Source organism: Astatotilapia calliptera, chromosome 3 (genome assembly GCF_964374335.1).
Source record: "Astatotilapia calliptera chromosome 3, fAstCal68.1, whole genome shotgun sequence".
NCBI lineage: Eukaryota > Metazoa > Chordata > Actinopteri > Cichliformes > Cichlidae > Astatotilapia > Astatotilapia calliptera.
In genome coordinates this window covers 5493731-5516707 of record NC_137424.1, presented here as the reverse complement: position 1 = coordinate 5516707, position 22977 = coordinate 5493731, and the positions used below count along the sequence as shown (strand labels likewise).

The window sequence follows — 22977 nt, the reverse complement described above, 5'->3', positions numbered from 1 at the left end:
GCAATGGTCTCCATTTGTCCCATATGTGTTTACTTCTTCTTCTTTTGCATATTAAACACATTATTCTGTTTCTATGTATTTGCTATGATTTGCTATTTGTTAAGTAACATTGCTTCACTCACTATGCCGGGTTTGTGTGTGGAAGCATTCAGTTGCTGGCAAATCAAACATTCTGCAAATGAAGCTGAATACTCAGTTACATGTTTCTTTACATTTTATTATGTTACAGATTAAGTCATTTGTTCATACTTTGTTTGTCTTTCCAGTCTTCATGAGGGTCAGGTGTGGGGAAACGCCCGCCCGGCATTTCCTCATTTTAAAGTCCTGCTGATGTCACACATGACATCAGCAGGTCAAACCAAATGGAGGGGTTTGTTTGTCCATAGAGATGCTTCCTTTTGTTTGTTTTAAGGTTTAAATGGATTTGTTGAATGTGTTTCTTTTCATCAATACTGCCATTTAGTTGTGTAAATGTGCATGTTAGAAGTGTGAAGAGGTTTGGTGTTTAGAAATGTATAGAAACCAATCACTTACTGACAGCATGTCTGATGGAAATAAGTGCAGATTATGTATGAAGTCTAACTGCACACAGTAACTGTGTTACAATAAGGACTTAACAGCGCCCTCTGCTGGAGTGTTTCAGTACTGCGTTAACTAGAATACACCACCTCCTCCTCACACCACCTGCTACAGCTCTACTCTTCTATGACTACAGTCATCCACAGCACTGATGTGAGGTCACATGGTTCATATGTAAGGAGCACAGCTGACCTCAGGTCAGTTTAATGACTGTGAGCAGCAGCTGTGTTATTGTCACTGTGACAGGGAGACACTCTCAGACACAGCGCTCATGTCAGCTTGTTCTCATGCAGGAGGATCAGGAGCTCCATGTTTGTCTTTCTGTTTGAATCATGATGTGTTTGTGCCATCAGAGTCTGTCATGAGTACTCAGGGTTTCACAGCAGCTCTTCTGGATGCTGACGAGGACTCCAACCTCATGTTTCACCTCTCTGAGCTTCTGATGTCTGTGAACACTCGTGTTTCTTCTCTGGGCTCATCTGGACAAAAACACCTTTCTGTGTTTGGCTGCAGCCTCATTCTGACTGACAGGAAGTGTGTTATCCATGAGCTGCACTTCTGTGAGGAAGTTTCCTGCTGTGTTTCCTGTCTGTGGACAAACACGAGTGTTCCAGCTGAGGACTTGGTTCCTTCCACCTGTCCATACAGGACATCACGCTGTCTGCAGCTCTGTAAATGCAGCTCCAGGTCCTTCCACGTGCTGCTCTGTATTTGTGCAGTTTGTAGTGTGTCCTGGGAAACGTAGCACACATGGTGTTCTTCTGCTGTTTCCTCCTTTCACTGAGTGTGAAACACTGACGCTGTGCTGTTGTTCACAGAGGGGAGCTGATTCTAGCTGCAGCTGGACTCTGTCATCTAACTGAATGTGTTGGTGCTGATCACGGGGCTCTGAGGGGGGAGCAGCAGGAGGACTCTGGATGCTGACGTCAGTGTATCTGTGGAAGCTCCCACAGCGTGTCTGTCATTCAATATTGTGCTGTATATTGTATCTATGCAAAGATGAACAGACTGTGTGTTCACTGGTCTCTGTGCTGCAGCTCTGATGTCATCATCACTCCCTCCTCCACCCTCAGCAGTCCCAGCATGCTGCTGTGGTGCACCCCACCCTCACTCTACACCTGAGCCACAGACCACACCCTCCACCTCAATATACACCACAGTTTTCTCTGCTGTGGAAATGAGATCAGGAGGAAATCATCATTATTATTATTTAATAAACGCTCACATTAATGTGGGCTTATTTGTTTCATATTAGAAACATTAGTTGAGTGTTTTTAGTATAAAATGGTCAAAGTCCCTCTTTTTGCTCCTCCCCTCACCTGTGGATGGGCGGTGCTGTTACCGTGGTGACAGCTTGGATGTGTTTCAGTCCTGCCTGGTTATCACTGCAGGAATCTTTCACATTTATTACAGGTAATAACTCTGATTTTTCTGTGTATTATGAACCAAATGTATCCTGATACACACAGAGATGGATGAGCAGAGGTTTTTTTTGCAGTTTATGTAGTTACTATGGACTTAATGCATACATATTATTAAAATTAGGGCTATAACAGTTGTATTGATGTATAGCAACTTGAAATGCTCCCACAAATGGCTCCACAGCATGTAAAAATATAACAAAAGCTCTGGCGGACTTGGTTCTGTGGTCAGTCTTAAAGGGTGAAGTTAAACTCTGTAATCTTCACTGTGTCACAGAGTTCAGTGAGTCCCGTTATTCACAGTATCAATCAGATCATCAGAGAACAGCTGATCAGCAATCAGTGGTCCCAACAGCGCCTCCTGTGGTGAGAGGATGCAATAATGCAATGTAGCATTTTTCCACTCAACACTTGCAGTCATGGAAACTGTCTGTTGGATCTGTGTGACGTTGCTTTCTTGGTTAGAGTTCCTCACAAATGTCCAGATGATTCTTCTAATGAGGCGTCGACCATGTTTGCAGCTCTTTGGAAGAAAACGTCGCCCTTTGCCATACTTACTTTTCTTTGACTTCTTCAAATGCAGCTGAACTCCAGCTGGTATTTTCTTGGACTTTGCAGCTGTTTCTGGTCATCAGTTCATTCCTGCAAACCTCTGAAGCTGAACAACAATGATGCTGCATTGCTGGCTGATCCCAAAAGGTTGATTCTGTTCATCTGGACGTTTTCAGAAACGTTTGCTCACTGATCAGGTGACTTCTTCAGTCTCAGCTGACTGCAGCTTTACAAGCTTACAAACAGCACATTTGCACAATGACTGAAAGCAGCAGCACCTGATATATATGATACTAATATAATACATATACATATATAATCCATACTAATGATGAAGGAACTGAGCTCACAGTCCATTGTTCATTCAGTGAACTACTCAGTTTATTTTGGGCCTCAGAAATGCTCACTCTGTTTGTACATCACTGTCAGCAATAGACTCATTCTGCTGTGTGGACAGGAACACATGTGACATCACTTCCTGTTTGTTTGTGACTGAAGAGGAAGAAGTTTACAAGGAATCATTTAGAAGAGTTTCAAACATCAACTGATTGAATCCATGAATCTGAAAACGTGTTTGTGAGTGAAAGAGACAGACATGTACAGACTGAACTATCTGTTCAACAGTCAGAGTGTTTCTGTAACAGGAGACACTCTTTACACTCCACTCAGCACAGGGACACTGAGGCACCAGGATCAACCCAAAACCCAGGATAAAGAGTTTGAGTGAATGTGGTGTTGAAGGTGTGGAGGTGGATCAGAGTGTCAGAGGAGACTCTGTAGAAGGACAGAGTGCCAGCAGGACAGTCCACATACACTGCTGCTCTGTTAGAGACAGAGGAGGAGGAGGAGGAGGAGGAGGAGATGGATGTGTAGCTGTAATTGTGCCAGACATAACGAGGACCATCATCAGAGCAGCTCAGACTCCAGGACTGATCATTGTATCCAAACAAACAGTCATCACTGAGTCCTTTCCTTCTGATGCTTCTGTAACTCACTGATATAAAAACGCTTCCTCTCCACTCGACCTCCCAGTAACAGCGACCAGTCAGACCATTTCTACACAGCAGCTGATTCCAAACATCAAATCTGTCTGGATGATCAGGATATGACTGAACCTTCCACACATGTGTCACCTTCCTGTTGTTGTCAGACAGTTGGAGCTTTGTGTGCACTGTGTTTGTGTCGATTGTGAGTTGACAGGAATCTGATGGAGAGAACAAACACAATCCAGCTGCAGTTATTGATCCATCATCTGTTCATTGATTGACACTTTGATGATGACTCCTGACATGATGAAGATGGTTGAATGTGTGCTGCTTTGTTTTCATGAATCCCATTAAAAACACACTTACACTTCCTCAGACCTGGTCTCAACCATCGGACTCCAGCAGGCTCCACCCTGAAAGGAGGAGGGGGGTCAGAGCAGCACAGTCAGCATGCACACATGGACATTACATGGCTCTCACACACACACTGTTACACACTGAGCTCAAAGCTCGGCTCCACTGTTTTATTCAAAGAAATCTACATTTATTTATCAGCACATTTAAAAACAGCTTGAGCCAAAGTGCTGCACAGAGTAGAGAGAAAATAGGAAACATACACAGTAATGACTATAAAGACTGGTCAGGATTGAAAGCTACAGAGTACAAATGTGTTTCCAACCGGCTTTTAAAAATGTCCAGTGTTGGTGACGACCTGATGTGAAGGGCGACTGTTCCAGAGTTTGGCTGCAGCCATCGATAAAGCTCACCTCTGTTTTTACGTCTAGTTCTGGTCAGAAGCTGCTTATCTGCAGACCTGAGGGCTCCACTTGGATTCTTTTGTTAAAGAGAGATAAGATGGAGCCAATCCATTCACAGATTTAAAGACAACCAGATCTGGAAGTGGATTCTACCACGTACTGGTAACCAGTGGAAAAAGCTGGTGATGGGTCGTCTAGCACAGACCCACCGCTGGAACCAGACAATTGATGAGGGAGAGAACTGTGACAGCGCCGTTCCTTCACTTGACCTCAGTCGCTCTCGTCTGCTCCCTCGTAACACTGCTCTTTATTGAGCTTACATGAATATGCACAAGTTCATTATGACGTCTTACACAGGTATGAACAAAGAGTACCAGTCTGTGCATAGTGTGTGTGTGTGTGTGTGTCTGTGTGTGTGTGTGTCTGTGTGTCTGTGTGTCTGTGTGTGTGTGTGTCTGTGTCTGTGTGTGTGTGTCTGTGTGTGTGTCTGTGTGTGTGTGTGTGTCTGTGTGTGTGTGTGTCTGTGTGTGTGTGTGTCTGTGTCTGTGTGTGTGTGTCTGTGTGTGTGTGTGTGTGTGTGTGTGTGTGTGTCTGTGTCTGTGTGTGTGTGTCTGTGTGTGTGTCTGTGTGTGTGTGTGTGTCTGTGTGTGTGTCTGTGCATAGTGTGTGTGTGCGTCTGTGTGTGTGTGTGTCTGTGTGTGTGCGTGTGTCTGTGTGTGTGTGCGTGTGTCTGTGTGTGTCTGTGTCTGTGTGTGTGTGCGTGTGTCTGTGTGTGTGTGTGTGTGTGTGTGCGTGTGTCTGTGTGTGTCTGTGTCTGTGTGTGTCTGTGTCTGTGTGTGTGTGTGTGTGTGTGTGTGTCTGTGTGTGTGTGTGTGTGTGTGTGTCTGTGTGCGTGTGTGTGTGTGTGTCTGTGTGTGTGTGTGTGTGTGTGTGTGTGTCTGTGTGCGTGTGTGTGTGTGTGTCTGTGTGCGTGTGTGTCTGTGTGTGTGTGTGTCTGTGTGCGTGTGTGTCTGTGCATAGTGTGTGTGTGTGTGTGTGTGTGTGTGTGTGTCTGTGTGTGTGTGTGTGTGTTCCAGATGTGACCCTGTGACCCCAAAGCTGGTGCTAAGAGTCCAGCGGTCCCCCTAACAAAGGGCTCTTATACTTAACCAGACACAGAGCAGGTGTCCTCCTACACCAGGGGTCTCAAACTCGCGGCCCGCGGGCCAATTGCGGCCCGCAGGACGATAGTTTTTGGCCCCACCTTAATATGAAAATGTAATGTTAGTTTGATAATGTATGACACTTTACAGTGTTGTGGGCGGAGCTGAATTAACCCACCAATCAGGGTGGGATATGGATCTCAGGGGACACCAGCCGGGCTTGATGCAAGCAGGGAAACATTTCTCAATGAGTCAAAGTTCCAGCAGCGTTGCCCTGGAGTGTTTCTTTCTTTCCTGTGCCTGGCTGGCTTCCTCCTTTCTATTGGGCAAACGCCGACATTCGCCCCAGCGCGCTGCGTTCACAACACTTCAAAAAAAGTTGTTTTTTTAAGTTGCTGCCCAGCGGGACATTATACGTATATAGATTTATACACACGTCAGTGGGATTTAAAGTTATTTTTCCACAGAGAGAGATCTCATATTAACTCTCACAGTGATGCGTAGGCGGCGGGATAAAAGAAAAGTCATGAACTCAACGCAGCCCAATTTAGTCTGCAGTCACATAGCGACACCTGTTCATCGGCAACAACAGTCCCCGGTAACCCGGACTAATTATAGGGTCGCACCGTAATTTGTGGCTCGATGTTTTTATTTGCATCACTGCGTTTGCATTGCAGCAAACATGAACATTACATATATTTCAATATAATGTAAAAGCAGTCAAAACAACTAACAACAGAAACAGCTGATGTTATTTGTTATATGTCACGGTGTCATTTCCGCTTCTTTCTCCTGTAACAACAGCCCGGCGCCGTGAGCAGTCGCCTTTTTTGCGCTCGCTATCCCTGCACTTTCTACCATCTGCAAACGCCACGGTGTTCGTGTCGTCATGAAAGACATGAACATCGAGCGTAAAAACAAAGGAGACTGCTACCGGCTTTTTATCTGCCGATCGCCGTGCTACGGTTGCAAGAAAAAGAAGCAGAAATGACGTTCTCTACGCGTTGAGACGTTCCCCGTCCGTCGGCTAAACGCTTGATTGAAACTTCAATGCGACAGTGACACCAAGTAGAATTATAAATGTCACATAGCCCCAAACATGTCTTTTTCAAAGCCTGCGGTGAAGAGAAAGGTTGGTGATGAGCACCGACAATTTCAGGAAAAGTGGGAAATGCAATATTTCTTTGTTGAGCACAGGAGCACCCCGACCTGTCTTATTTGCACAGAGAAAGTTGCGCTGCACAAGGAATACAATTTGAAACGTCATTACACAACTAGACATGCTGAGCTGGATGCAAAATACCAGGGAGACGAGAGAGCGAACCGGGTTGCCAGTCTTAAAACAGATCTACTGAGGCAGCAAGATTTCTCCAAGAAAGCAACCAAAGAGAATAATGCAGCAGTCGGAGCCACGTGGTTAGTGAGATGATTGCTAAAGCAGGGAAGCCATTCACAGAAGGTGCATTTGTCTAAAAGTGCATATTGCAGGCTGCAAATATAGTCTGTCCGGGAAAGAAAGGTCAGTTTAGCAACATCAGCCTTTCTGCCAACACCGCAGCAGATCGCATTTCTGACCTGTCAAGTGACATTTATGACCAACTGTGTGAGAAAGCCAAATGTTTCAGTGTATACTCAGTCGCTCTTGATGAGACCACAGACATCACCGACACTGCCCAGCTCCCAATGTATGTCCGTGGTGTTGATGACAGTTTTGAAGTGATGGAGGAGCTGCTCACAGTAATTCCAATGCATGGCCAGACCACCGCTCAGCAGATATTTACAAGCTGTGTGATGCCATTGAGAATGTTGGTTTGCCATGGAAGAGGTTTGTTGGAATAACAACAGATGGAGCGCCATCAATGACAGGGAGGAAACATGGACTGGTGGCACAAAACAAACTGGAAGAGGAAGGCGTGGAGGAGGCCATTGCTCTGCACTGCATCATCCATCAGCAGGTCCTTTGCAGCAAATGCCTGAAGTTTGACAATGTGATGTCTATTGTTGTGAAATGCATCAACCAAATCAGATCCAGGGGCTTAAAGCACCGAAGGTTCTGTGCTTTTCTAGAGGAAATGGAGTCAGAATATGGGGATGTGCTCGACTTCACTGAGGTACGTTGGCTCAGCAGGGGAAATGTATTAAAGAGACTTTTTGAGTTGAGAGCAGAAGTGAAGCCTTCATGGAGAAGGATGGAGTTAGTGTTCCTGTGCTAACTGATCCCAAATGGCTCATGGACTCAGCTTTTCTTGTTGATATGACACATGAGCTTAATGTACTGAACAAGACGTTACAAGGCCAGGGGCAACTTGTCAGTGCTGCCTATGACAACGTGAGAGCATTCTCCACAAAACTGGCGCTCTGGAAAGCTCAGCTCTCTCAGACAAACCTTTGCCATTTCCCAGCATGCAAGGCACTCGTGGATGCAGGCACACCATTCAGTGCTGACGAGTATGTTGATGTCATTTTGAGGCTACAGGAGGAATTTGATCACAGATTTGCTGACTTCAAGACACACAGAGCCACCTTTCACATTTTTGCGGACCCCTTCTCCTTTGATGTGCAAGATGCCCCTTCTGTGCTTCAAATGGAGCTCATTGAGCTGCAGTGCAACTCTGAACTCAAAGCAAAGTTCAGGGAGGTGAGTGGAAAAGCAGACAAGCTTGGACAATTTTTGAGAGACTTGAGCCCTAGTTTCCCTCGGCTTTCCCGAATGTTCAAGCGGACCATGTGCCTTTTTGGTAGCACATACTTGTGCCAAAAGCTCTTCTCCACTTTGAACTTCAATAAGTCCAAGTACAGGTCCAGACTTACGGATGATCATCTTCAAGACATACTGAGGGTCGCAACTGCTTCCTCCCTCAGGCCAAATCTGGCTCGGCTATGCGAGAGGAAACGCTGCCAGGTCTCTAGCAGCAAGGAGTAGGCAAGAGAAGCCATGTTCAGAAGAACAGTTCATTTTCTACAGTGTTCCATTCATGTTCAGAAGAAGGTTATAGAACTGTTAATACAGACATTTCAATCTAAATACAGCAGATATAGAAGACTGAAAAAAACACACAAGTTCACTGACTAAAAATATCTTATTATTATTTTATTTATGTATTACAGATTGATTTATTTTCTTATTAATTCTTAATTTGTTTATTTATTTTTCATATTTTGTATTAAAAAATAAAAATAAAGAGATTTGAGAAGATTGGAATTTTTTAACCATGCCTTTCTTGTAGAAAACCTAATGCGGCCCAGCCTCAACCAGACTCTGCCTGCAGCGGCCCCCAGCTAAATTGAGTTTGAGACCCCTGTCCTACACCATAAATCAGTAAGAGAGGGTACGACCTCTCTCATGGCCCCAAGTGGTGTGTGCATGCCAGAGCACTCTGGAAGGCACACAGAGTCTTTACAGACTACTAAGGATCAAACCTCTATCATTATGCAATCGATTATACAACTCTAAGCATATATGAGTAAATATTTCTAAGCATAAATGACAATCAACAATATAAACCTTACAGCTGGTTTTAATAACAGAATTTATTTGTTTCTCAAACGAGAAAGAGCTATCGAGAAACACTCCTAAATCTTTAGTTCTGAACTTTTCCAGTGGGCCAAGGTCAACATTATCTGCTAATGCTAAATAGGCTGCCGTTATTAACTAATGCTAATTTAATGTGAATTAGCATTATGCACTAATGCTAACACTTTTTAACAATGTGAGTAGCTAATGCTAACACTATTTCCCTTAACTTTATAACATTGTGAACGGCTAATGCTAACACTCTTTTCCCTAGCATTACAACATCTGAGCTGCTAATGCTAAGTAGGCCGCCATTAGCACCTACGTCTATCCATCCATCCATCCATCCATTCGCTTCCGCTTATCCTTTTCAGGGTCGCGGGGGGCGCTGGAGCCTATCCCAGCTGTCATAGGGCGAAAGGCGGGGTACACCCTGGACAGGTCGCCAGTCTGTCGCAGGGCTAACACACAGGGACAGACAACCATTCACACTCACATTCACTCGCACATTCACACCTAGTGGCAATTTGGATTATCCAATTAACCTATCCCCACAAGCTGCATGTCTTTGGACGGTGGGAGGAAGCCGGAGTACCCGGAGGGAATCCACGCAAACACGGGGAGAACATGCAAACTCCACACAGAAAGACCCCGGCCTGATGGTGGAATTGAACTCAGGACCTTCTTGCTGTGCGGCAACAGTGCTAACCATCGTGCCACCGTGCTGCCCACCTACGTCTAATTTAAGGCAAATACGCATTAGAACCTAATGCTCATATCGTTTTCCTTTGCTTTATAGCAATGTGAGCAGCTACTGCTAAATAGCATTAGCTAATAACAGCAGTCTAATTTAATGCAAGTTAGCATCATTTCCATTATAACGATGTGAGGAGTTAATGCTAAGTATGCTGCCATTAGTGGCTAATTCTAATTAGGGGTGAATAATTATTACAAGCTAATGCTAATATCGTTTTCTCTTCCCTTTTAACAATGTGAGCAGCTAGTGCTAGGTAGGCTGAAGCTAGCCGCTAATGCTAAAGCTAAAGATAATTTGATGTGAATTAGCATTACATTAGTGAGGAGTTAATGCTAAGTAGACTGCCATTAGCAGGTAATGCTAATTTAAGGTTAATAGGAATTGGCATCTAATGCTAATACCATATTTTCTTGCTTTAACACTTTAAAACTGGTCAGAGTGGGCACACTCCGTTTTGCGCAACTATTTTTAAATCCCGGTAGCACTGTAATCACGTGAGCTAGCGCAATAATTTTTTTTGCATATGAAACCTGAGGAGTTGTATTTACATCTTATGCCATCAGCTTGTCCTAGGTTACAGTTTCCTTCCACATATGCTTAGGACTCATATTGCTCTGCTGGAAATAGTTTATTTTGATGCATATGCTGTTATTTTGCAAATTTGCAGTATAATATTTATTTTTGTTTTTCCTGCAGTATATAAAAATTGGTGTATTTCAAAAATAAAACTATGAAGGCACTCAAAATAAATTTCCTGAGGTGGGAAACTATTTTGTGCAACTTTTTTGTATTTACAGTTTTGAGGGATAAGCCTCTTAAATTTCTCTAACTAGAAATATATGTTAAAAAAACAAAAACGATTTTCAATTTTTTTGTAGTTTATTGCACTTTTTTGCAATTTATGTAATTACTATGCACTTAATACATACATATTATTAAAATTTAGGCTGTAATGGTTGTATTGATGTATAGCAACTTGAAATGCTCCCAAAAATGGCTCTACAGCATGTAAAAATATAATATAAGCTCTGGCGGACTTGGTTCTATGGTAGGTCTTAAAGGGTTAAATCAATATGAGTAGCTAATCCGATTGCTCAGTCTGACGTCAGGTGAAGTCATTTTTATGCATTTAAGAGCTGTGTTGAATTCAACATTACAAACTGAACATTAGAACTATCCTCTTCTCCAGGATTTTCCTGATTTAACATTTCAATATGACATTTCCAGCGCTTTGTTTTCTCTGCTCACAGACAAAACAGATACACGCATGTATATACAGCCCACGTCCAGCTCTGCATGCACTCCTGCTCCATTTCTATAGAGAATAAACAACGTAACACAATCATTCTCCATTGTTTTCAACTCAACCAGCTGCATTTAATGAAGGAGTTTGAATTTACTTTACAACAGCTGCTGTTGTTTCCTGTCTGCATTCATGTTCTTAACTGTACTCCACACATTCTGAACTGGTGTACCGTAATTGTCGGGCTATAAGCCGCTACTTTTTGCACAAGCTTTGAGCCCTGGGGCTTTTAGTCAGGTGCGGCTTTTCTATGGATTGTCCATGAGCGGATTTGTTTTGTTTGTTCCGCTGTTGTACGGCACTACGTTGCCTGGCGGAAGGATCGGGGTTCAAGAGTGGTATGTTGGTCACATGTCCATCCGTCAGGCAACGTAGTGCAGTACGAGGTAGCGCGAAAAACAAACTTCAAAGTAGCGCTACCCGTTCAGCTGGAGGCCTGGATGATGAGCGGCGATAAACTTGCAAAAAGCAAGTTATGCCCAACTCCACCATTGGATTCTGACAGCGTGGAAAAGTGTGAAAACATCCACGATCACCAACAGATTTCGAAGGGCTGAATGCTGCATGATGGAGAGGAGGACACTAGTGATGGGTCGTTCGCGAACGAAATGGCTCTTAGAGCCGGCTCTTTGACGTGAACGACGCGAGCCGGCTCCTTATCGCGAGCCGTCACGTGGGTTTTTTTTTTTTTTTTTTTTCCTTTCTCTCAGCCTCTCTCTCGCACTTTTTTTCCGCTTCACTCTGCACGCGAGCCTTGTGCTTTACGCTGGGCAGAGGGGGGAGGGGCGGTAGTTACACTCAGTAGCACAGGAACAGAGCCAGAGAGAGAGAAAGAGAGGCAGGGACAACAACATTAGAAAGGTATAGTAATCATCCACAACTATTTTCGGTTGCAGATGATAAAGGATTGAGAAAGTTTATTCATGCAGGTCCATATGACAGAGAATATGCATGTTCTTTTAGTTTTCATATTATTTCATATTATTATATTATTATGTGAAAGGAAAAAGCTGAAAATTTAAATAGTTAAAACTTGAAATGTGAATAGTTGATTTTTGTATTATATGATTTATTTATTACATTTTATGTGGAGTGAATAAATAAAAGTATATTTACGGTGGCCCCTAGAGACAAAGCACATACAAACTTCAAATCACGTACGAACTCTGAAGCATGTACAAACTCCAAAACACGTAAAAACACGTACAAACTCCAAAACACGTAAAAACTCCAAAACATGTAAAAACACGTACAAACTCCGAAGCACATAAAAACTCAAAACACGTACAAAAGACAACAGAAGTGCTCCAGGATGCTGGGCGCAGTGTTGAGCCTTTGTTATCTTGTGGCTACACAAGCCAGCAAGTACCAACGACCGGATTTGGTGTGTGGTAGTAACAGGTAAATGAACTTTTTTTAAAATTATTTGAATATATATATGAGTGCCTGTGTATAAATACACAAACAATACACACATGCTTTCAATTGTGTAATTTAAGTGATCTAGTAGCTCTGCTTTGGAAGTTCAGTTCATGCTAGAAATGTGTTTTGGAGTTTGTACGTATTTTGTCTCTAGGGGCCACCGCATATATTTATATATAAACATATATAAATAAAACCACTTGTTTTTACGTTAGTAATTCCTTTTGTGCATAATTTTATATTATTGTTAATAATAAATTAATTAAAGCAACAAAACAACCTGAAGAGCCGGTTCGGAGCCGAAAGAGCCGGCTCTTTTTAGTGAGCCGAACCGAAAGAGCCGGATCTCTAAAAAGAGCCGGAAATCCCATCACTAGAGGACACCGCCACGGCCCTTCTGAGGGTGTTCGACTCTGACACTGACAACGAGGATTTCTTTGGTTTTGAAAGTGACAACGAAAGAAAGAAGCTGAGAGTGGATGACGAAGCCACCCTGAGCCTGTTTGTTTCCGACACTGGAGAAGAGGACTTTGGTGGTTTTAGTGCGCAGGAAGATGGTGGTGAATGACTGACTTTTCTTCTTGTTAAAGCCGTGTCACTGCACCTGAGCCTAAAAGGTAGTCCGAATCAATTGTTCTGGTGTGCTGTAGGTTATTGTTATGTACTACATTTGTTACTCATTTATGAAGCACAGTACATGTTTTGTACTTGTAATTACCGCTACTTGTACATATACCTAAAAAGTTATGCAAATATGTACCCATAACTTGTTTTTCAAAATATTAATAAAAGGGGTGTGTCTCCAAACAGCCATCTCTTTCCTGACAATTCGCTTTGTGCATATTCTCTTACATATGATAAGTCAACATTGAAACACCTGCGGCTTTTAGTCAGGTGCGGCTAATGTATGTACAAAACAGGATTTTCCCCTGATTTTAGCTTGTGCGGCTAATATTCAGGTGCGCTCTGTAGTCCGGGAAATACGGTAGTTCTTCCTAAAGTACTGCAGTATTCCTGCCAGTACATCCTTTTAGTTTTCCTAACTGTTTCCTCTGATGCTCGTTGCTATTCTTTCCTCAATGCAAATTCATGCTAAGCTCCTTCATATCCATCCCTGTTTCTAAACCTGTAATAATTGCTTTAATGTGTCTTTGGCCTAATTATGAGTCTGTCCATATGTTTGTAGTTCCCCACTTGCTTTGGTTTCTTAGCTCTGATTCTCTCAAATTTATCCTTGAAATCATTTACTGGCATCTCTCCCTCTCACTCCCACTATCCCCAGAACACCAGAGTATTCATCTCCTGGTTTATCCTATGGCCTCTTTGCATTTTCTCCAATCATCCCTGTTTCTAGAGTCTCACCCCATCTGCAGGCAGTCCAAGAGAAACTGCCTCTGCCATTTTCTTCTTCTTAATCTTTGATTTTTCTCTTCACTTTCTCCATTGGGTCTTCTTAGACGCACTTTCCAGAAAGCAGCAACATTTTTTGTGCCCCATTTTTCAAATTGTGCATCTTACTTCAGCTTAATGTGTTTCCTGTTTTGTTTTTACACAGGTCATGTAAAAGAAATCCTACCAGAGACTCGACAAAGCTGAACTGAAAGACAACACAGGCAATAAATCAGAGCAGCACAGAACTTAAGCTCATGGTCCATAGAAGCTGGGCTCTACAGGTGTACCAGGACAAGCTTAGTGTAAGTCCCTCGAAAAAGTTTCACTTGTGCTGTTTCGGTGTAAATTACTGGTTTGTTTGAACAATTTCATCAGCTGAACCATAAATACTCCAAAACAATTTCTTTGTGACTCAGTGTGATTTTTCATTTTGTAATATTAGCATGTCAAACTCTACATTCTCTACACAGATGAGAAATGAAGTGTATTTAATAATAAAAGTTATCTCTCAGAGACAAAGTTAGTGTCTCATTCAGGTCTGTATCTGAGTAGCCTCAGACACATGCAGTGCTCATATTTTCTGTTTTGTGTGTCACTCAGACCTCTTCCTGACAGGGGCTGCAATTTCATTTAAAGTCCCATTCACTGATACAGGCTGCTGGAGCTCCAACCAGGAGGGTACACACATGATCCAGGGAAAAAAATTATATATGGTCTCTTAGATAAATATTAAGAGGTCCTGTGTTTTACTAAAAAATCAAAGTAGTAAAACACAGGACCTTTGGGTTAGATATAAGGTGATTTGACAAATCATGTCTGTTGTAAATGAGTAAGCCATTTATCGACCTGACTCAGGTTTTAAATCATCATCAGAAAAGACTGAATCCTGACCTGAGAATTGTACACTTTGGACTCTCCACTGCAGAAAATAGAAGCTTCAGTCCTGAATCCTGCAGGTTGTTGTTACCCAGATCCAGCTCTGTCAGACGGGAGGACTGGGAGCTCAGGACTGAGGACAGAGCTTCACAGCTTCTGTCTGACAGGTTACAGCCACTCAGTCTGAAGAAAGGATGACAAGAAGACATGAAACACTTGTGTTAAAGTATATTCATGGTGCCATGAGGAGCTACTACATTTACAATATTTCAACACTGTTTCAGGACATGCTGGAATCCTTATTGCCTCATGTTACAAAAGACAAATGTGGCAGTTTACTGTGACTTGCATGGATTCATTAAAAAAACAAAACATAAACACTGTTAATTTTTTCCAAATGAAATTGATTAAATGATGTTAATTGATGAAAAAAAAATCGATATTGCTTGATCTGACCTCAGCGTTTCCAGTTTGCAGTATTGACTCTTCATCCCAGCAGACAGAAGCTTCACTCCTGAATCCTGCAGGTTGTTGTTACCCAGGTCCAGCTCTGTCAGACGGGAGGACTGGGAGCTCAGGACTGAGGACAGAGCTTCACAGCTTCTGTCTGACAGGTTACAGCCACTCAGTCTGAAATCAAGGTGGAAGGGAGACAAGATCAACCAAACAAATCAGAGCTTTATTGCTTTTTTATTGTTTTTAAGCAGAAATCAGTGAGGTGCTGGTAGATTCTGTTCTTTTGGTTTATTACCCAACAACACACACATACACTAATATTTGTGACTTTTGTAATAGTAGCATTTACAATGCAAAGCAACAGCGATCACAGATTGAAGGGGCCTGAATAAAACTACAATGCAGTGATTTTTAAGATGACCCGTTCTTCCAATTTCCAACAACAGATTTCTCCAACCTTACAGTTAAAAATAATTCTTTATCTCATACTGAATCTTGGTGCACCTCCCCCAGTTTATTAAAATGAAGAGGTGCTGAAGTTGCTGTAAGTGATGTGTGATGCCACTGATTTCCTTTCTGATCCAATACAAAGTAAAATTCAGGCTGGTATCTGCGATACTGATGAAAACTATTCCTTCAGAATCAATACAAGACATCATAAGAAAATATGATGTTTTATATAACATAAAAAGCCTGAATTTTAAAATATTCAGTTAATAATCAAAAACAGATGTGACTGAAAATAATAAAACTGAGAAACATTTTATGGCCATTCGATCCTTTTACAACCATTGCAAGAGCTTGGTTGGCATAGCCGGCAATACATTGGATAGTAATAAGTCCGGTGGGTGATGGGCTCCACCAGGGCTGCCCTTTGTCACCGATTCTGTTCATAAATTTTATGTTTAAAGGCTGTATCAAAAGTTCATTCAAGTTACAATATTGTGGTCAAAAGTTCTCCTTTTTTCTTTTATACTATACAACTACGCTGGCTCGTGGTTTTAGGACATGGATCTGTCATGGAAGAAATCTATGACCACTTTTAATCAACATTTTAAAAATAAACATGATCACAGATTTACTCACAGGGCTTTGTTGGAGGCTTTGACCACTGGCAGCAGCCTCAGAAGAGCCTCCTCTGAAGCAGAGTATTTCTTCAGGTCAAACACATCCAGATCTTCTTCTGATGACAGTAAGATGAAGACCAGAGCTGACCACTGAGCAGGAGACAGTTTACCTGTGGAGAGACTTCCTGATCTCAGGGACTGTTGGATCTCCTCCACTAGAGAACGATCATCCAGTTCATTCAGACAGTGGATCAGATTGATGCTTTTCTCTGCAGACAGATTCTCACTGAGCTTCTTCTTGATGTACTGGACTGTTTCCTGATTGGTCTGTGAGCTACTTCCTGTCTGTGTCAGCAGACCTCGTAGGAGAGTCTGATTGGTCTGCAGTGAAAGACCCAGGAGGAAGCGGAGGAACAAGTCCAGGTGTCCATTTGGACTCTGTAAGGCCTTGTTCACAGCACTCTGGTAGAAGTGTTTCTTTGCAGATTCTCCTGTTTCAGACTTCTTGGATGTTGTTTGTTGTTGTTCCAGCAGATTGAGTCCAGAGTTGATGAAGGTCCGATGGACATGAAGAGCAGCCAGAAACTCCTGAACACTCAGATGGATGAAGCAGAACACCTTGTCCTGGTACAGTCCTCTCTCCTCTTTAAAGATCTGTGTGAACACTCCTGAGTACACTGAGGCTGCTCTGATATCGATGCCACACTCTGTCAGGTCTGATTCATAGAAGATCAGGTTTCCTTTCTGCAGCTGATCAAAAGCCAGTTTTCCCAGAGACTCCATCATCTTCCTGCTCTCTGGACTCCAGTGTGGATCTGTCTCAGCTCCTCCATCATACTTGACCTTCTTCACTTTGGCCTGAACCACCAGGAAGTGGATGTACATCTCAGTCAGGGTCTTGGGCAGCTGTCCTCCCTCTCTGGTTTCCAGCACATCCTCCAGAACTGTAGCAGTGATCCAGCAGAAGACTGGGATGTGACACATGATGTGGAGGCTTCGTGATGTCTTGATGTGGGAGATGATCCTGCTGGCCTGCTCCTCATCTCTGAATCTCTTCCTGAAGTACTCCTCCTTCTGTGGGTCAGTGAACCCTCTGACCTCTGTCACCATGCCAACACAGTCAGGAGGGATCTGATTGGCTGCTGCAGGTCGTGTGGTTATCCAGAGGCGAGCAGAGGGAAGCAGTTTCCCCCTGATGAGGTTTATCAGCAGCACATCCACTGAGGTGGACTTTCTAGGGTCAGTTAGGATTGTAGTTTTGTGGAAGTCCAGAGGAAGTCGACACTCATCCAGACCATCAAAGATGAACACAACCTGGAAGTCTTCAAAGCTGCAGATTCCTGCTTCTTTGGTTTCAGTAAAGAAGTGATGAACAAGTCCCACCAAGCTGAACTTTTCCTCTTTCAGCACATTCAGCTCTCTGAAAGTGAATGGAAATATGAACTGGATGTCCTGGTTGGCTTTGTCTTCAGCCCAGTCCAGGCTGTATTTCTGTGTTAAGACAGTTTTCCCAATGCCAGCCACTCCCTTTGTCAGCACTGTTCTGATTGGTTCATCTCTTCCAGGTGAGGCTTTAAAGATGTCTTCTTGTCTGATGGTTGTTTCTGGTCTGTCTGGTTTCCTGGATGCTGTTTCAATCTGTCTGACCTCATGTTCATCATTGACCTCTGCAGTCCCTCCCTCTGTGATGTAGAGCTCTGTGTAGATCTGATTCAGGAGGGTTGGGTTTCCTGCTTTAGCGATGCCCTCAAACACACACTGGAACTTCTTCTTCAGCTTAGACTTAAGTTTACGATGACAAACTGCAGCTTGAAGTTCTGAATAATAATAATAAAAATGCAACTTTAACAATCATATTTTACAAAATGCTGATGACAATTTCTGACCCACTGAGAAATGACTGAACACACTGGTGTCACAAGTGTCTCATTTATCCAGCAGCTTAAATCTTTAGATAAATCCTCTTACTGCTCTGCAGACGGTCAGCCAGCTCCTCCTGCTTCATTCTCCTCAGGAAGTCCACTGTGATCTTCACAAACGCCTCTCTGCTGCTGCTCCTCTGACTCTCTAAGCATTCTGGGTAATCTGGACTCAGAACCTTCTGGATCTTCTTCAGCTCGTTCTTCACAAAAGTGATGATGTTGTCCTCCAGCAGCTGGAACAGAATATTTATGAATGAGCCAATCAGACTGAAATCATGGAGCCAAACATCAGATCCATGTTGGACACACTGACGATCCACTGGTCTACAAAGAGCAGCATGGAGATGACTGTGAACAGAACAGATGTAACAGTAGTTGTTGTACATGTACAGACCATAAATATGGAGTCCAGCTGTGTTTGATGCTGCTGGGCAGACTGACCACTGGGAACCTCTGAGCTCTGCTGCTCCACTCTGTGGAGGAACCATGAAGGATTAGATCAACACAGGATAAAGATCCAGGAGTTTCTGCTCAAATAACTTCATCTGAATCAAGTCTGTCAAGTTTTAAACTCTCAGATTGTGAACATATCAGTAATTTTCAGTCTGTTTTCATGGACGTCCTTTCAGTGGTGATGTCAGGGATGATTTTGAAGAAGCTCATCAAACTGAACCATCAGCAGATCACTGCTCCAAAACCAGAACATGATCCGAGTCTCCCTCCACCACCAGAACACCAGCTTTACTAACGTGGTAGATCAGTGTAGTACAGATCAATAACTGATGAGTCATTTGATCAAAATCACTGAGTGCTTCACGTCTGACCCTCTGATGCTTCTGTAGACATTTTGCATATTTAATGAATGTCTGACAGTTTTACATTCATTCTATGAACACAGTGGAAATGTTGTGTTATAGTCTCCATGTTGTTTCCAGCATCATAAATTCTTAAGTTCAGAAAATTAGATTCTTTCTTCACAGCTGAAAAACAACAACATTTATTCTCTATTGAAATCTGCATCGTCCACTCCAAAGGTCACAATCTGAAGGTAACATCTGGTTTTGTTCCCTGTGGTTAACTCTGAGCATCAGTATGGTGGGATTTATCCACTACATCCACACCACTGTGGTTCAGTGTTGTCCTGATGGAGTAACAGCAGCCAGTATGATCCAGGCTTTAGCTGCTGGGTCTCTGTGTGACCTCTCAGACTGTTTAACAGATCAGACACAAAGAGAATCAGAGCAGCTCTGTTCTTTAAAGACAAACATGAACCCACTCAGGTCACACTTTCCCCACAGATATGAGCATCACTGTCCTCAAACAGCAAATGACCAAGTCGAACATTTGGATCTTTTCTCTTTCATTGTTTTCTTTTTAATGAATCTTTGTAACAATCTGAGGATGTTTCAGGTCATATTTATCCAGGAAACACAAACATGTAAAGGAGTCATCACAGCTCTCTGACCTCGTTGCTCCAGGTTCACCACTGAAGACTGGATTCTTTCCTTTGGACCGGTCACTCCTCACAGACGGACAGCTGGACCCTGCAGACTGTGACCTCTGACCTCTGCAGACACAAACATGATTGAAGCAGCTGTGATCACACAGACTGCAGATAATGCAGCTGTTTCCTGTCAGTAACATCCTCTTAGATTAGAGTTCAGCTTTTTACAGGAAAACTGGACAAAACTGATTTTTGTTACAAACTCATTTTCATTTCCTCTCAGCTCACAAACACAGTCAGACAATCAACCAGAGTCAACACTGATTATAATGTCAGTGCAGAATTATTTCTGTTACTCAGTGAGTTCAGCTCTCTGACCTCGTTGCTCCAGGTTCACCACTGAAGTTTGGATTATAACCTTTGGACCCGTCACTCCTCACAGACGGACAGCTGGACCCTGCAGACTCTGCTCTGTCCTCCTCTTCCTCCATCATCATCTTCAGTCAGTCTGAGAGGTAAACCACAAACACTCAGTGAGTTCACAATAACAGGAGGAACTGAGTTACAGTCGCTGACCTCTGACCTGTCATGTGACCATGAAACCAGGTCAATATATCTGTAGGTTCAGTCATCCAGGTCATGTGATCTAAGGAGCTTGGAGAGAAAAGAGACGTCTTTAAGTTTCTGGAAGACGTTTCATCTGAGAAGCTTCTTCAGCTCTAAAACCAAACGGTGGAGAGTCCCAGATATTTAAACCTGAGAGGGAAAGAAAGCATGTCGCTGACCCACCACTGATGTTATTTCAAGGAGGAAACTGAGAGCCTTTGCACCAGGAGCACAAACATCAGCTCCAGCAATGATCCACTGATGTGTTTTTATTCCATGTATGAATGTTGTTATTGACAGAGATGACGTTTGTGTGTCAGTGATGCAGTGACTGTTGTTGTTACCTGTACAGGCTGGTTAGACTCTATGAAACAGATCATACAGATCTCTGCATGTTAGAAGAGACTATTAAAGGTCATGAATGAGACAAAGGCAGGGAGGCGTCCTTTACAGCTAAACAGCAGAGTGAGAGAACAGCCAGCACCTCTACATTTATCACATTATACAGCACATGTATGATACTGACAGGGATGAGAAGAATTTAGTGATTCTGATCCCATCATTGATATTACTTATTGATTCTCAGTAGCTCTGCTCTGACAGTCACCACCATCACTGAGCAGCATATCAAAGACATTTGTGCACATTAACTGCATGTTGTGGCTCAAATGTTTGTGCATGTTGGAGGCATTTCCTCTTTGTTGTGATCAGTGTTGGTCATTACTCAAAACAGTCATTATTACACATATTACACAGAACACTTTGATTAAAAGTAATGGAGTACGTTACTTCATTACTCCTCATAACATTACTTTGATGTTAAAATGAACAAATGAGCATGTAACAACATAAAGCTGAGGTACAGCCCCACACACCAACACAGATCCTGATGAGGTCACGTGATGTTTCTCTGAGTGTTTATGAACACAAATCAAAGATGAAACAGCACAAAGACACTTCAAAGTGATTCTACTGTAGAAACATGAACAGGTAGAAACCTGCAGCCTGACTGCTCATCACTTTGTTACCTGTTCAAGTTCAGCAGCAGCAGCTCACTTTATCACGGTGCTGGTCTGGGGTCAGTGTTTACTCAGCTTTAACTAGTGATGTGACGTTCTGTATCGAGGCTTCGAAGCGTGTGTCGAGTAATGGAGGGGGCGTTTCCGCGAAGCGCGTATCCAGGCTTGCTTCATTTATGGGAGGAGCTGAAAATGATGACGTCCGAAGCCTCGCTGCCCGGCTGTACCACGTGACTGGTTCAGGAAGCGGTTCGAACTTTGCCGCGAGCTATGACAGCGATATAAACCCCTCAGACAAAATGTGGGCGTTTGATGGAGAGTTGCGGTTAGTGAGAGTTAGAGACAGTTTAGAAAAAAAAAATCACCTACGACCTGCCACAGTGGAGAAACTGTTTCTTTTTAACAAAAACCAATGATGTGTCCCCTAAACACTAATCACTGTCCTTGCCTCAATGTTACAAAAGCACAACCACTGTCCACACCTCACCTCACAGTATATGATCATTTCCATTTTAGGCATTTCCAAATAATCATGTTCCATACTGCCAGCATAAATATACACAGTACACTGCATCACTACAATATACATGTTTTACACACTCCTTCTGTTGTTGACATTTACAGGCTGTGTGCAAAAAGGCCACACTCTTCAAATTCATCAGCTGCTCTGCTATCAGTCCACTAGGTGGAGCCTGAAGCACACACGATGCATTCACTGACACACACTGAGTCACTGTGACTGGAAGCTTCAGTCAGTCCAACACGTGTGAACATTTTAAACCTTTCAGTTGATGGACTACTTTTAATTAACTGCTTTAGCCCACTTACAATGAAAATTTAAAAAAATCTTGTTCATGACGTGTGTAGTATGTTAACACTATTGGAAGGAAAAAAAAAACTTGAACTCCAATTTTGAAAACACAACTTTCTTTTTTTTTTATAAAGCTCTGACTTGTATTATGAGTCTGTGGTCTGGGAGAGAGTCTGTAACTCTGTCTGCAACATACAGTAAATAATGACCAATGTTGGTGATAGAGGATTTTTATTATGCAATATGATCAAGTATAATCAAATGTGCTTTATATTCAAATACAATATAATCAAGTGTGTTTAATTTCTAGTGTTCATATATTTTCACGTAACTGAGTCTATTTGTTAACACAAACGCAACGTATTCTTTTTTAGTATCTGTGATGTCAGATAAGCATGATAAACTTCTGTATTCTTTACCCCAGTCTGAAAGGTCAGACAGGTTGAGATAATGCCTGAACTCTCCTCCTGTAACTGAAAAGAGGAAGTACTATGTAATCAGTTTCTTACCCTATAAATAAAGGAACAAGACATGCATTCTGTGTGTGTGATTTTGCTGAGAGGCACACACCCATGCGCATGTCTTAAAACTCTCTGATTTGGTCTGCAAGCGTCTTATTTTCTCTTACTTGTGAAAATAAATGTCAAAACCCCTGACAGTTGGGCAGTTAATTATATAGTTACTTCTTCAAAAAAGTAACTGAGTTATGCAAACAGCTGTTTACCTAAAAATGCAGCCAAGGTGTTTTTTTAAAATAAACATTTCAAACTATTTACAGAACAATCAGCTGTTCTGCATCAAATCTGATGCTACACAAATTATTTGTGCCGCTCCAAAAAATAATTTCTGTCCTCTATGAGATGAAGGAGAACAACAGCCTGATACCTGCAGGCCTGACAGCAGCAGATGTGTCACTGCTGTAACACCTGTAACACTCAGCAGTCGCCTCA

At 42.6% G+C, this 22977-nt stretch overlaps 1 protein-coding gene across 6 annotated transcripts in view; it reads right to left on the bottom strand.

Moving 5' to 3' along the window:
- The window catches only part of LOC113017660 (ribonuclease inhibitor-like), a 188460-nt gene extending 172775 nt beyond the window's left edge, over positions 1-15685 (bottom strand). The window contains exons 1-3 of one of the 6 annotated variants that reach the window (XM_080297942.1): positions 15159-15685; positions 14718-14885; positions 2912-3951 (exon numbers count right to left, since the gene is read on the bottom strand). In XM_080297942.1, the coding sequence (XP_080154068.1) occupies positions 3801-3951; positions 14718-14885; positions 15159-15193 (354 nt within the window). In that variant the 5' untranslated portion in view covers positions 15194-15685 and the 3' untranslated portion in view covers positions 2912-3800. Of the gene's footprint in view, positions 1-2911; positions 3952-9245; positions 11025-14717 lie in introns of those variants that run through there. The other 5 variants (XM_080297945.1, XR_013905627.1, XR_013905628.1 and 2 more) reach the window with 5 other exon arrangements.
- Positions 15686-22977: the final 7292 nt, after the last annotated feature.